The 16,977-nt window shown below is 35.6% G+C and overlaps 2 protein-coding genes across 2 annotated transcripts; one reads left to right on the forward strand and one right to left on the reverse strand.

Moving 5' to 3' along the window:
* Window positions 1–8,649: 8,649 nt before the first annotated feature.
* On the reverse strand, window positions 8,650–14,499 carry LOC149204645 (uncharacterized). The gene is made up of 2 exons (XM_089397174.1): window positions 13,157–14,499; window positions 8,650–12,949 (listed from the first exon to the last, which is right to left on the reverse strand). Exons 1-2 carry the CDS (start codon window positions 14,497–14,499, stop codon window positions 8,650–8,652), a joined length of 5,643 nt encoding a protein of 1,880 aa, XP_089253300.1.
* Window positions 14,500–15,358: 859 nt separating this feature from the next.
* LOC149204646 (putative glutathione S-transferase) lies at window positions 15,359–16,362 on the forward strand. Its single transcript, XM_089393339.1, has 2 exons — window positions 15,359–15,731; window positions 15,934–16,362. The coding sequence occupies exons 1-2, from the start codon at window positions 15,399–15,401 to the stop codon at window positions 16,237–16,239; spliced, it is 639 nt and encodes a 212-aa protein (XP_089249465.1). The 5' UTR covers window positions 15,359–15,398; the 3' UTR covers window positions 16,240–16,362.
* The last annotated feature ends 615 nt before the right edge of the window (window positions 16,363–16,977 follow it).

A 16,977-nucleotide genomic window follows, 5' to 3' on the forward strand; every position in this document is an offset into this window, starting at 1 on the left:
AGTTTATGCTTTTGCATCAATGTGATTCTTAGATATGTGCAGGAGAGAAAGAGGAATAGATGATTGACCATGCAATTGGAGAAGTTGTGAGCTGACCTTTCGAATTAAAGATCATAGTTAATTAAGTATTGGGGGTTTTCGTAGTGCATTTTATTAGATATCATGCAATGAGTGCTAAGTGGATTGTTCAAAAATCAACAGAAAATAGTGAATTACAACTACCTCTCATGGAAATGGTCATAGATGAATGACTTACTTAATGCAATTGAATCCCAAAAAATGATATCTAATCATAATTAATTGTCAAGGTGCTACCATATTTGAATATGCAATTGAATTAAAGATAATAGTAATTAGTCTTTATGGTTTTTATTGTTGATGATTGTCATGTTTCTCTCACGCCTATGTAAAGTGTGCAATTTCAATTTCATGAAATGTTTTTTAGTATCATCCTATAAAGACACATGGTAGCTAACGTGTTTAATCATCATGATCATGATCATAGTGCTCATGCGGCATTAGTAATCATATGCATTTCTAAACATTTACTTTTTACTTGATCTCCATGTTCATGCTACATTTTTAATCCCCTTAAATATCCATGGTTGCAAATGCATTTATAATTCATAAGAGCATTCCCTTCAGTACGGAAAGTACAGAGTATAGTTAACGGGGTCTATAAAGTAAATAGTTCGAATCACTTCATTGAATAATCATAATATATGTTTATCCATATTATTGAGAATAAACAATTCCGTAATCACTTCTCAGGTTTCTTGACAAATATTTATCTTTCGATTTCAAAATATTTGACAAATAAACAATGCCATAATCACTTCTCAGTTTTTTCTACACATATTTGTCTTTCGATTTCAAAATATTTGGCCAGGGATAACTTTTCCATAGAAAAATCAACCACCAAGGGGGGCTTTTCTTTAATTCGCTCACAATGTCAATGAGTTTCCATGCATATGCGATCATATAAATACTTATAAATCGGCAATCTTCATTTGATATTTAAATCACTGATCCATTGTTCAATCTGTCGTTGTTAGATACCAACAACATTCAGTAAGAGCTAAGTTGGAAATACAAGCAAAAGATAGAATTCAATGTGCAGATTATGTTTCCACCGAAGAAATAATTAGTTGTTCAGTGAAGGTGATATATGGAGTCAAATTTGTTTCATAGTGGTTATTCGAAAATAATCATATATGCTCATACCTGCATACCTACTGGCACTCGCAATAATATACGTTTTATAACTATATTCATATTATAAATTTTAATTAATATAAGTTTCATAACTATGTTACAATATTATTATTATTATTTTATTATAATTATATTTTTAATAAATTTTATAATTTTAATATATATATATATATATATATATATATATATATATATATATATATTATTTTGATATAATTATTAAAATTTTAATAACCTTATACTATTATATAAAAAATTATAATTTTATAACCTTACATTTAGATATAAATATTGAAATTTTAACCTCTGAATACAATTATTTAAATTTTAATAACCTTATGCTATTATTTAAAAATTTATAATTTTATAACATTACATTAATGCATCCATGTTGTTTTACATAAATTACATGATGGTAATATAGTGAACTCTTCAACTCCATTAATTATGAACAAATATTTCTTTAAGTTTCTAGGTTTACATTAATACGATCTTAGATCCATCTTAATCTCATATTTATCAAGCGCTTAAAGGAATCAAATCTCTTTTCATAGTAAAAGAGGTTTGTATCTCAAGAGATTGATAGATCGAGGGTTAAGATGGATCTAAGCTAGTATTAACATTATTTGTTTAATATTAATAATAAATGTTTTTTACATGGTGTGATAACAAGATTAATATTTTCAAATATTACAACTTTGATGTGGAAATATTTATGCCATTAAAGATTTTAATATATCCATACTATATGGTTTTTTCCTTTTAATGATTCATTTTACAAAAAAATAATTAAAGGAATATTAAAAGATTTTGGAGCAAAATTTTGGGCCTACATTAAATTTTTATTTTTGTTGTCATTATTATTATTATTATTTTATTGGAGACGTGACATACTTAGACATCACCTACATAATAGGTTGTAGAATGCACCTCTCAGCGCAATAATATCAATATCAATTTTAATTTTAAACAAAAATTGAAAGCAACATTTAACTTTAAACTTTAAATAATTTATAGTATTATTTAAAATTTAATAACTTTTTAATCATACATAAACATATTAATACATTAAAAATATAATACATTATTTTATATATATATATATATATATATATATATATATATATATATATGACATATTAACAACTTAAGTTATACATTAACACATTGATAATATATTAACTCTATATATATAATATACATATACATATACATACACACATAAACAAATATCAATTATAGTTTACTATAGTGGACTGTAGTTCACGTCGTCAACTATAGTCAACCATAGTCGATATTGGCATGATAGTCAACCATATTGAATATGGATGTCATAGTGAACATTAGTCAACTTGCTAACTATAGTTGACTATGATTGGCATGGTTAACCATTATTAAACATGGCATTCATCTCAACCATACTCAACTATAGGAATCATGCTCAACATGCCCATAGTCAACCATAGGCATCATACCCTAACATGCCTATTCGTATCAAGTTCGAGATGACCATAGGCATCCATAGTAAACTGTGTCAACTATGTTTGACATGGTCAATCATATTCATCAATAGTCAACATAGGCACCATGTTCAACACTAGTTAATGATAAAAATCATGCATATATCCAACATGATAATAATCAACATGAACATAGACATTGCTACAATAATTAAACTTTATAACTTTAACATTAATAACTTTATATAATAAATCTAATACTTCAAAATATTTAACATTACCTTAATATTATTTAATATTTAGGTTTTTCAAAATTTATTTTTTAATATAACTTTTATAACTCTATTACAACATTAATAGCTTCGTAACATTAACCATGGTATGATAATATAGTAGTATAACTTTAATATTTATTCTCAATATAACCTTAACAACCTGAAAATTGATCTCAATGTTACAAACAACAAAAAGTTGTCATAATGTGATGAACAACAAACAACATAATAACTGGACCAAAATAACGATGTCACATAGTTATAGACATTGCCAATCATACTCAACATGGTATACCATAGTCAACATGGGCATCATAGTCAACCATAGTGAACATGGGTGTCATGGTGAACAATAGTCACCATAGGTAGCATGGTTAACCATAATCACTTATAGATAAATATGAACAAACAAAATTGATAATGTAGTTTGACAAACAAAATTAAAGTCACAGTGTGGTCAATAAGAAATGATGTCACATTACGATCTTGTAATGTGATGAACAACAAACGATATAACATGAATAAGAAACAATGTTGCAATTGGACAAAATAATGATGCCATGACATGATGAACAAGAAATTATGTTGCAATCTGACAAAAATAAACAATGTTGTAATATGATGAACAACAAACAATTACATATTGCCTCGAACAAAAAATGACATCAGAATGTGATGAATAACAAAATCAATTCCAAAGTGTGAAACAACAAATGGTGTCACACTATGAAAAACAAGTAAACCATGTCAAAATTTGATAAATGATAAACTTCTTCACAATGTGAGAAACAATAGACGATGCCACAATGTGATGAACAATAAATGTCAGCACAATATGTTGAATATCAAATTATGTCACATTGTAATGAGCATAAAAAATCATTGCAATTGGACAAAATTGAATTTCAATGCAATAAAGAAAACCATTGCTAACCCTAGTCAGCCATGTTTAAATAAGTCAACCATGTCTATCTCTTTCTTCACCATTGTGAAACATAGTGAACCAGGGTCATATATGGTTGAGAATTACCATATTTAGACAACAAGGTAACCATTTTCAATTATGGTTGTCATTTATAAATTATTTATAAATAATTATAAATGTAGATACCTAAACATTAAACATAAATAAAATAAATTTGACATCATAATATGACAAATAAAATGCTATGTTGTAAGGTGGCAATAAAAAAATAGTTTTCGTCATGTAAAAAACAAATCTTGGCATCACTATGTGACAAATATATATCGACATCACAATGTGACATACACAAATTGATGTTGTAATTTAAGCAATAAAAAATATAACACAATACATCGAATAGATATCCATGTCAAAACATGAAAAACAAAGCTAATGTCGATGTACGTCACCATTAATTATCTAGGTCAACCATGGTCAACCAACCATAGACATAAAGGTCAACAACAGTGAACTTGGTCAAAGCATCCTTAGCCATGAATAACTTGCATAATATAAGCAATCATTTTTAGACATGGTCAGCTAGTCTACATGGTCAATCATGGTAAGAAATGATTAATGATAGTCATCCTGATTAAATATTGACAACCATGTTGACCCACAAGAAAATATAGGTGACCATAGTCAAACATAGTCAAACATGCTCACGTTGGACAACCATGGTCAACAAGTTCAACCATAGACAACGATGGTTAACATAACTCAACAATATTCAACCATGGTCACCATCGAAATACATACTTTACATTATCAACCATGGTCAACCATGTTTGACCATGGTTAAATATGGTAATCATGTTTATCCATTATTAACCATAAACAACCATATAGAACATGGTCAACCACGATAACCTTGGTTAAATGATGTTTAGCCATGGTTAACATTGTTAGCATAATCAACCACAATCAAACATGGTTTAGTGGTCTACATGGTCAACCATGTTCAACCATAGCCAATATGGTCAACAATAGCCATCTATTGTTAAAAATTGACAACCATGGTCAAACATGTTCCCGATAGTCACCCATATTTAATGATAGTCAACCTTATATAACAAGTTCAACCATGGTAGAAAAAACTCAACCATGGTCAAACTTAGTGAGTAAGTTCAACCTTAGTTTACCATGTTCAACATAATCAAACTAGCAAAACAATGCTTGACCATGGTATCCATGCTCATACATGCTTAATGAGATTAATCGTAGATAACAAGGCCAAACCATATACATCCATGCCTAGTTATGGTTAATATGGTCATCCATGATTATGCTTACTCCACCATAACCTATACTCCTCATCCCTAGTCAGCTATGGATGGCCACGATCATTTAAGGTCAAGTACAACCAACCATAATCAACCAACCAAACTCAACAATAATATATCCTCTCTATCCTTTGTCAACCAAGGTCGACCATGGTCTACCTTGATAAAAAATGGTTAACTCTCTTCAACCATTTATGTAACCATTTTTTAAAGATTAATGTACCATCATTCATTGTCAACCATGATCAAAATTAATGTAATTTAATGCAACAATGTAACAATTTGTAACATTCATATAACATTTTTATATGAATGTAACACAAATACATTGTTACATTAATGGTTTACCATGGTTAATCATTATCAATCATGGTCAAGCAAAGTCAACCATGGATAACCTCAATCAACCATGGCATGCCCTAATGAAAAATGGTTGAACTTCTTCAACCATTAATGTATTTTTTTTGTAACATTAATGTAACATCAACCATGATCAACCATGGTCAACATTAACGTAACAATAATGTAACAATAGTTAACATTAATGCAACATCATGAGATTAATCTTACATAAATACCTTATCACATTAATGTTTGATCATGGTAAACCTCGTCCAACAATTGTCAGACACAATATACCCTATTAAACCTTATCATCAATGGTTAACTATAAACATCCCTCATTGACCATGGCCAACCCTCATCAACTATTTTTAGCCATATAAACAATGTGAACCATAATCAACCATAATTAATGATCCACCCCACATGCATAAGTCATCAAATTAACACAACCACATTAATAACTATTAATCCTAATGGTTAAGAGAATGTGTTTCCTCTTAAGAGGTCACAGGCTCAAAACTAGAGGGGGGTAGAGTATGTATGCATTCATAGACTTAGCAGTCAAATCACTATGTGGAAATGCATCCCTTGTCCCACAAACAAGAGGGTCTCATACACCAATATGACCGTGACCTTAAAATTGAATAATAATTTAATAATAATAATATAAATATTAGTATTTATGAATAACCATTTTCATCTTCATTTATTTTCTATTTAATTTTATATTTATGGAAATGTCCATCATTTAGGTTGTAGGATTAGGTAGTTATGTTTCTACATGCGGACTTTGAATACTTTGTTTATCATAGAAAAACTATATGTTTTTTTAGCGCAAAGAAAGCCTTTGTTTCATTCGTCAGAAGCCCTCCTTACAACTTCGGTATCTTCTTCTTCTTTTTTTTTTTATTTTATTTTATTTTGTTCATCATATAAAATAGAAAGCACTGATTTAATATTTTTTAACACTTTTAAAAAAATAAAATTAAAAGAAGAAAAAGAGGACAACATATATAATACTTTTATGTTTTAGAAATCTTGATGTCTTTTTTAATATATGATTTTATTTATATTTCACTAAGATATAATATTGTATTTTTTTATTAAAAATATTATTATATAAATATAAAATTATTGAATATGTTTACTAACATTAAATATCTTTTATCTAGCTTTCAAGTAAAATATATTTTTGAATTTTTTCTTCATGTTCCAAAATCATTAAAATAATGGTTCTATGATTATGATAGTTTTGTTAAGTTAAAAATTCAAGAAGGTTAGTAGTGTGATTAATAGTTTGAAATTTAGATTTAATATGAATATTGGAAAATTTAAGAGAAAGTGTTTTTTTATCTTAAACACTTTTAGTATTACAAAGGTAAAAACTATTTCATCCCATAGCATTTTTGGAATTGATTGATACTCAAATTAACTATAAAACTAGTAAGAATTTGTTCTTAGTTGAAAAATGTTTATTTTATTCTTTACACTACTCAAACAATATAGATATGTTTGTTTTTGTAAACTGAGGCGATATTCTATTACTGAAAAAGAGATATTACATACATAGGCAGGTCTCCACCCGCCCAGAAGGGAAACCAGGTGACCATCGAAAGTTTTTAACAGCCATCCAAAAAAAGTATATGACCAGTCGATCTAACCATGCTAAAAACCCCTCTATTCTTACTACAAACAAACTGTTCTTAACTGGAAGCAGTACCATCTAATATTTCAAAAAGACAAAAAGAAGTATAGAAAAACCTCCTATCAGCATCTGCATATTCTACTGTTTCATTGCATCTGGCTTGGCCTCACTTTCTACCTTGACCTCCATTCCACTTGCTTTAAACATCTGCATCAGCTTGTCCATCTTTCTATCCTGCATGAGAAGAGTTACTTGGATATTCTTCAGCTCCCTTTTGAGTGTGGGCATTCCTTGAGCCAGCTCCACCATTTCCATGGCCACTTGTTCCATGGCCTTGGCTAATAATCTCTTCATGCCCCAATAGACATGTAATGACTGCTTGTATAAGGACATTCTCCCTCTTGTGTGCCCCGGGTCAGGGAGAAAGCGCTCCCAATCTTCCATTTCAGGTTCAGAGAGTTCCTGCATAGCATCTTCCTCTAAGTGGTCTATAATTCTTCGGATGTTCGGGTTGGTTTCATGAATATAAGCTTCCTCTGCCTCCTGCAATTTTTTCCTCATATCTTTTTTCCCTCTCTTCCTGCCTCTGACCCCACTGGCTGATCCTTCCTCATATGCAGATCTTTGAGCTCGGCTCCCTCGACCTCCACATGCTGCAGGCCTCCCTCGACCCCTCGGGTTACCACGTCCCCTCAGTCCTCGACTCCTTCCACGCCTGCCACCCTCTTCCTCTTCGTCTTCTTCCGAACCCTCCTCCGTATCTCCCCTGTCTCCCATTTGAGCGCTGCACTGCTTCCATTTACCAACTTTTCCACCCGAGGTCGGACGCTGCTCCTCTTCTGCGATATAATCTCGTATATCGAATTCCTCCTCCTCCGACTCCTCCGGTATGTCAAGGTAAATCCTCTGCGGTGTTTCCTCAACCGCACTCTTCCCTTTCGTATCCAGACTCGCCCCCTGGCTTCGCGTCCGCCTGCCTTCTCCCCTGTCTGGGTTCACTGCCATAATGCTTATCAGCAAATTCGTAACAATGCTGCTATTCGCTCCCAAGTTCGTCGTTATCACCAGTGGACTGTATGCAAACAGTAAATCCGGAACTCTCCCCCTCCCTTGGCTGCTATGCACTCCCAGATTTATCCTTGTCTCCGGTCGACTGCATGCATACAGTAATATAACCCTGCTCGGCCACCTTTCCTCCTTGATACTTCGCTGCTGCCAATCCTCCTCATTAATACACGTCTCATGTCTTGGATCATGATGTGATACATTCCCTGTCCGTCTGACGCTTCCACCACTCCTCCTCGGTACCTTACCCCCATTCCTTCTTGGGATGATCATTCCTCCCATTGTTCGAGTATACTCACCATTCCTGATTTTAATTTGAGCTACTCTCGCCTTCATACACCCTGAGCGAACATTAATGATCCTGTCTTTTCCCCTCCTATCCATTATGAGGAGGCAGCTAATCAATCCTTTCATGCGCAATCGCTTCATCATTATCTTGCCTTAATATGGATTTTAAATCATTCCACCGTGGATCCTCCTGAAATGATAACCAACTGCCGTCCATTACCCCGTTCGGCGCTCCACTTGCCCAATTGGCTAAGAAATCGGCTGCTCTATTACCACGCCTCAAAACATGATTTATCGTAATATAGTCAATCGTCCGCATCAAACCTTCTATGTCCTGTATAATCCCTGCTGTCCGCCAGCTCTTCGCCACATGGTCCCAGCTTTTGCCACCCCTCAATTTCCTTAGCATATCTATCGTGAGTTGGGAATCGCCTTCAATTTCAAGGTTTCTATATCCATTTCGTGCTGCAATTCGAAGTCCATTATAAACTGCCCATAACTCCGCTTCATTGTTCGTCATTTCCCCTCCCCATTCAGCATACGCCCACCGCGAAATCCCTCTACTATCTCTAAAGATACCTCCCCATCCTGCTTGCCCAGGGTTACCCTTCGATGCCCCATCGAAGTTCAATTTGATCCGACTATCTCCTGGAAATCTAAAATGATTTGGGCTCTGCATGCGATACCTATTTCTCCTGTCTGTATTGGGATATAACATCGTAAAGTCAATATTCAATTTGGAGACTATTCGCTGTTCTTCCGAGTTTAATTTCCAATCGTCTTCACTCCAGACTTCAGATAAAACCGTTTCTTTGATCAATCGATAGACTTCATCCCAAATTCTTGATTCTTGGCAGCTTCTGTCTCTAAAGAGTCTTCGATTTCGCTCTTTCCACACCTCCCATATTACAAAACCAACCGCTAAATTCCATATCCTCCTGACAAGTTTACTTTGAAAATTCCCCTTTCCCCATTGAAGTATGGTATTCCTAAGGCTATCTGGATCCCTGTTTGACTTACCAAAGAGTACCCGAAGTTCTTCCCACAGACTCTGAGTATACATACATCGATTCAGTAGGTGTTCCTGATTCTCTAACTCTTTACTACACAGGTAACACCTTGATGGTCCAATCATTCCTCGTTTCTGCAAATTGTCCCAAGTCAGGATCCGTCCTCTGCACACCAACCATGCGAAAAGTGTTACTTTTGGCCACCATTTTCCTTCCCAAATCTTTTTCCAATCCGTTGGTTCATCCTCCCTTTCCTCTTTCGTAGCCCAGTAATATGCTTCTTTAACTGTAAACATCCCCTGCATTGCTTTACCCCATCTAAGGATATCTTTACCTTCTCGGATCTTAATTTTCCTCGAATCTATTTCTCTTATATACACTTGCGCAGTCTCCAGACTTATACTATCATCCCATTCCTGCGGTCTTTTCCAGACTCTCCAAATATCATTTAATGTTGTTCTTCTCCAATAATCCCTTACGTATTCCATTCCTGCTCTTTGCGCTGTTGCTTGGATTTCATGTAGAGGTTGGTTTCTCTCCAGCTTATCACGCTGTTGCCATCCTTCCTCCCAAAACCTCGCTGAACTTCCTTCGCGTATTTCCCAGAAAGCTAGGTCCCTAACCAGATCTTTGTTATTTCTTGCTAACTCCCATATTTGTGACCCTCGTGGCGTTTCTGCTATTCGTAGACGCCCTTCAGTTGTACCTGGCATATCATATTTTTGATTCCATATTCTTTTCCACACATCTGTTCCCCCCTGTACCCATCTCCACCATAATTTCGCCCCTAAAACCTTATTTACGATTTCCAGATCTCTTACTCCAAGGCCTCCTTCCTCTTTCCTCTTGATTACATTCTTCCATGAAACCAGAGTCCATTTTTTCTGCTGCTTTGGACCCCCCCAAAGAAATTTACCCAATATTTCTCTCAATTTAGAAAAAACGCCTTTGGGGGCAGCCATAATGGACAAAGGGTATATGGGGATAGATAATAATACCGATTTTAAAAGAATAACTCGGCTTGCTATATTCAGCAATCTGAACGACCAGCTGGCTAATCTTTTCCTGATCTTATCCAATAAGCTTTGCCAATTCTTTATGCGGTTTGAGTTTATATCCAGCTGAATGCCCAAATATTTTGTGGGTAACTCTCCCTGTCTAAAGCCTAGAACTCTGGTTAAATGAGCCTTGACAGCTTCAGGTGAATTAAATATAAAAGTACAAGATTTATCATTATTAACCGCCATACCTGAAGCGTTCATGAAAACTTCTAAGACATGTTTGAAACTTCTTACCTCTCTAAGCGACGCTTCTCCAAACAACATCAAATCATCTACGAACTGTTGATGTGTGATGATTAGATTGTTTCCCCACAATCTAATGCCTTTGATTCGTCGTTCACTTACTTCTGTCTTAAGTTTTCTGCTTAATCCTTCCATAGCCAGTATGAATAAAAATGGAGAAATTGGATCCCCCTGCCTAATGCCCCTGGTGGCATTAAACGTATCTGTAGGGATCCCATTAACCAAAATTGAGAAGTTCGGAGTCGAGATCATACTAATTATCCATGCAATCCACCTGTTCTCAAACCCAAAAGCTTCTAAAACTGCTCGTAGATAGTTCCAATTCAATCGATCATAGGCCTTAGACAAATCCAACTTCATAAGCATCCCTTTCTTTTTTCTCTGCTTTAAAGAATGTATCACTTCCTGAGATACCACTATACCATCCAAAATTTGCCGACCTTCCACAAACCCAGTCTGTTCAGGCGCAATTAAATTGGGTAGGAGAGGTTTCAACCTTTTCGCAATCAAGGTAGATATAATCTTATAAATAACATTACACAAGGCTATGGGTCTAAAGCCCTGTGGTTCTTCTGATGTATTACTCTTAGGAATCAAGGTAAAAAAGGTTGAGTTAATACCTGGCCAGATTCTCTGCCTTATTCGTGATTCCTCCACCGCCTCCAGTATTTCTTTGCCTAGAAAGTGCCAGCATGCCTGGAAGAATTCGATTGTATATCCATCCGGCCCTGGAGCCTTATTCTTACCCATATTCATCACTACTTCTTCTACCTCTTCCATGGTTACTGCCCGCATTAATGCCTTGTTTTGGTCCTCTGTAACTATTCTTGGTATCTCCCTGCAGATATTAGTAATTGCTTCCCTTCTATCCCTTTGATTTTCCGTGAGCACCCCCTTAAAGTAATCAACTAGAGTCTTTTCGATATCTGCCTGTTCTAGCACTCTTTCGCCCTCTGCATTCTTAATTGAAAAAATTCTATTCCTCTGCCTATGTTGGATCATAGCTTGGTGAAAGAATTTTGTATTTCTTTCGCCTTCCCTTAACCAACGTACCCTTGATTTTTGTCTCCACAAAATCTCCTCTTGTTTTCTTCTCTCCTCTAGCTGACTGATAATACGCCCTTCCTCCCTACTCTTCTCTTCATCCCTGCCCTCCAATATTATTTTTTGTTGGATGTCCTCCATTTCTCCTTCTAACTTCTGCTTAGCCTCCATAATATTCCCAAATTCTTTCCTGTTCCATTCTTTGATTCTTTGTTTTAGTTCCTTAAGCTTCAATTGAATAGTATGCATTTTCCCTTTGCCCCTGCTAGTGCATTGATTCCACCAGTCTTCCAATTTCTTTATAAATTGTGGATCCCTAAGCCAAAAAGATTCAAAGCGAAAAGGTTTCTTCCCTTTGACCTGCTTGATATCAACCTCTAACCGAATGGGCCAGTGATCAGACCCAAGGCTAGGGAGAATTTTAGCTTCAATGAACACATCCCGATTCAAAATTTGCTCCGATAGTAGAAATCTATCCAGTCTAGAGGCAATTTGACTCTGTCCTCCTCGACGATTGTTCCAGGTATGTACTCCATTCAATGTATGAATATCTACTAATCTCAGATCCCTAATCATATCGTTGAACTCCTCCATATTCTGATCCTCTCTCCTTACTCCCCCTCTCTTTTCTCCTAGATGCCTGATCATATTAAAATCCCCTCCTATCATCCACGGGATGTTCGGGATTAGACTTCTCATAGTATGGAGGTTCTTCAAGAAATCTTTCCGTTCGCTATGATTATGAGGCCCATATACCCCGGTGAACAAAATTCTTTCCCCCATCCCTACTAATCTAAACAGACCTGAAAGTATTCTAGGTAAAGTAAACCAATGTTCAAAAATTACCTCCTCCGGGTTCCACAAAATAGCCAATCCCCCTGCTGTCGCTATTGCATCTATGGCCATAACCTCATATCCTAATTTCAGTTTCCTTACAGTTTCTGTCATCTGTTGGCTTTCCATTTTCGTTTCCTGAATTACCATAATACTTGGCTTGTCTTTCTTTACTCTTTCCTTCAAATATCTCTGTTTCCCTTGACTGTTAAGTCCCCTGATATTCCAGCTTAGAACAATCATTTAAAACTTTTTAGGAGTTTGTAGAAATACCTCTGACAGAGGTATCACCCTTCCTGAGTTTACAAGAGTCTCTCCCACTGCTTGGATTGATTCATTTAACGTTCGTCTCCCTTTTTTCCTTCCGCTCTTACCTTGACTATCGCCTTCTAGACTTTGGGAGTCCTGATTGTCTTGATCAGACCTGTGTTCTATAAATCCGGCCTTCTTCTCCTTATATCGTTGAAAGGTTTCCTTATACAATTGTTTCTCTTTTTCTGGGATGAACCTTTCGTCCAGTTTTTTCCAATCAGTAAGTAACTTCTTCATTATTTTTTCTTCCTCTGTTCCCACTTCTTTTACAATTTCCTTACCCTTCTTTGATTGATCTGTAATAATATCATCTCGTACTCCCTCCTCCCCTTCCGGCTCTCTACTTGGGCTTCTACTTTTTCTCTTTCCATCCTTTATGATTTCCATTGGCGCTATCACATTGATCTCCTGTTCCGGTTCCATTGGAATTGTCTCATTACTCTCCTTATCCTGTTTTCCACCTTCAAGCGCTTCTTCTTGCGTTTGAAGGATATTGAACTTGTTTTTACTCTCGAGTGATGAATTCCTTTCCTTGGATTGCATTTTAAGAGCCCCAAGATTTGGTCTCCTTCTCCTCTGTACTTCTTGGAACTCATGTGCTTCTCCTTCCATCCCTTCCCGTGGTCGAATGTCCTCCTTCTTGTCCTTTTCCACTTCCACTACTTTAATTTGTGGACAATCCCTTGCTAGATGACCATATACATGACAGCGTCTACACCGAAACGGTATATGTTCGTAATCAATAGGTTGCTGCCAAAGTTCATCCTGATACTCAAGCTCAATAGATTCTGGTAAAGGGGCTGAGATATTCATATATACACAAATCCTTGCGTACGAAGTATATTTGCCCCTTTTCGTGGATTCAGCCACCTTCACAAATGTACCAATTGAATTACCAATTCCTTCCAATATTTCAGGATCCCAAAATTCATCCGGTAACCCAAATAAGCGAACCCATATCGGTGCTGCCATGATTTTCTCTTCATCAGGGTTGTATCGATCTTCCCAATATCGTGTAAACAACCCCGCATTATTCATAAAGTGTGGTCCCTCCTCAAAAACCTTTTCCTTGTCCTGTAAATTTGCAAAAATGACTGTAAAAAATCCCTTAGCTCCCAATTTGAGATCTATATGTCCTCTTGGTTTCCATCGCTGTTGAATCCATCTCATGAGGTCCCTTTCAGAGGGCCAATACCCTATAAACTTACAAATTAACGCGTGATCTCTCATGTAACATCGATAATTTTCCAGCTTGTTATTTGGAATCACATACCTGGGCTTTTTCTGTGCCCGAGGAAGGCATTTGTTCACCAGTCGTGCTTGCCATTGGTTCCCCATTACTGGTATTTCCTCGGTTATTTCCGTCACCCTCCCATTCCCACTACTATTTCCGGGATTACCTGCCATTACATCCCTAAAGGAGGGGATCTCGCCCCTCCCCTGCCTTACGTCCATTACTTTACTCAGACCGACAAAACCGCCTATCCTCGAGCTGTCTATTCGTAAAACTGTAAATTACCTGTTGAGTTTTTACCAAAACAGAATACCGTCGTTTCTCTGCTTCGTTCCACTTTCTCAGAACAGCGTTCCTCTGGAAACCCTTGTGCTATATTACTCCGTAACCCTCGTAAATCCTTGTGCTATATTACTCCGTAACCCTCGTGAAATATTTCCCACCTTAGATTGTAAGAGGACCTAGCGTGCTCTCATATTGTTCATCACATCCTTATCATATTTAGTTTCTTTTTTACTTTTAATTATTTAATACTAAACAATTTTTCCTTAAATTTAATATAATAATTTATTAATAAAAAATTAAATTAAACCTATTAAACTAATTTTTATTTTTTTTATTATTAAAATGTACTCTTCTTCTTTCCTTTTCTTTTTAAAGAAATTCACAGTACACAATTTGAGCAGTGTTTCGGATTTGAAATTTCTACCGTGATACCCCTTGCCGACAAAGTGAGAGATGGCGTTAACATTGAGGCGTAGGTAGGGTTCGATGAAGACGAAAGAAAGCTCGATCCTTAATGACATAAGGCGTGATTTGATTTGTCTAATCCGCACCGCTTGAATTTCTCATATATTCATCCCGTTCGTCACGTATGATGGCATATCATGCCCGTTCGTCACGAATGACATATCGACGGGCCCAGATGGTCCAAACACATTCTGACATATCGACGGGCCCAGATGGGCCAAACACATTCTGACCTGCAGAGAGCTTTCGTGTATGGCCACGAGTCTGGACATTGCGATGCCTATTTGCGCACGCCGACGGATGGGTATATCACAACATAAATAGCTGAGGGAGATTCACATAACTCAGAGAAAACTCAATAAATGAAACGATGGAGGCTTGCAGAGAAGAGAGCCAAGTGAAGCTGTTGGGTTGGAGGCGCAGTCATTACGTGACGCGGGTTCGCATAGCACTTGCTCTTAAAGGGATTGATTACGAGTTCATCCAAGAGGACAGTGAAAATAAAAGCCAGCTGCTACTGCGATCGAACCCTATTCACAAGAAGGTTCCGGTATTATTCCACAATGGAAAGACTCTTAGCGAGTCGATCAATATTGTGCAATACATAGGGGAGGCATGGGAGACAAAGGCGCCGAATCTTATGCCTAAAAACCCATATGACCGAGCCCTTGCGCGCTTCTGGGCTGCTTTTGTAGGCGATGGGGTAAATTAATCCATTTATAATCACCTACAGCCAGCCAGATCGCATCGATCTTTTTGTTATGTGGTATTTCGGTCTTTGAAAGTTTCCATTAATTTTTCTTATTATTATGGGTGGTCGCATCGATCCCTTGCATTTTAAGGTTTCGAAATTTGTAATTAATATTTATTGTTCGGTTTCTAATACGAGTTGTGGGTTATTGCAGTTGATTCCAAGTGTTTGGGGAGTTTTAAACGGGCAGGGTGAGGAGCAGCTAAAAGCGGTGGAAGAATCGTTGGCAAACTTTTCTTTGTTAGAGGACGCTCTGCGAACTAGCAGTTGCTCGGAAAAAGCGTATTTTGGAGGAGATGAGATTGGCTGGGTTGACATCACACTCGGCGGCCATTTGATACACATAAAAAGCGTCGAAAAGGTTACTAATATAGTCTATATCAACAATTCCTGGCAATTAAGGAAAACCCTAATCTGCGAGATGAATGATATGGGCCGCCATATTGTAGCAAATTTTTAACTGGCAATTAGGTAAAGCCATGTCAGCTTGAGAAAATTAGGACGAATAAAGGCATATTTGGACGGGTGTTGATCCCTAATCTTGTAATTGCTAAATATATATAGACATTTTATAGTTGCTAAATATAATAAACGTTTTTATCTTTTGAAAAACAACATATAATTTTTAGAATATTATTTCAGGAAAGTTAAGGCACTGCGAAACACTCTTAATTCGAATTTTTATTAAATCCTTATCAATATAATGATAAAAATAACCCTTATCGCCAAAAACGGGCTGAGTCTTACTATTATCTACCATTTTGTGTTCTATCACTACCATTTTGTGTTCTATGGATGTATTCGGGTTGAACTATGCGGTCATATTTCATGTGAATGGATGTTTATGTAATCTAGCTTCCATAATATTCAATTTCATACTAGTACAATATTTCATGTGAATGGTTGTTTATGTAATCTAGATGTCATAATATTTAATTTCATATTAATCTAATTATATTAGTAAATATGGTGAAAACATTATTTTCCATCATCCCAATCAATTTTTATAAATAAATGCAATTTTCATAATTTAATATTATTTATTAACATTAATATTATTTATATTAAAAGCTTTAATTTCATTAATATTATTAATATTTAAGTATAATATAAACATAAATCTTATTTTTAATGTCCACGGTATACTGAATATAATGTTTTTATTTTTCATTGATAAATTGTAAGTTATTAAAATTGG

Source organism: Pinus tabuliformis, chromosome 1_2 (genome assembly GCF_031772625.1).
Source record: "Pinus tabuliformis cultivar Carrire ecotype Pingquan chromosome 1_2, CPIR1, whole genome shotgun sequence".
NCBI classification, from domain to species: Eukaryota; Viridiplantae; Streptophyta; class Pinopsida; order Pinales; family Pinaceae; genus Pinus; species Pinus tabuliformis.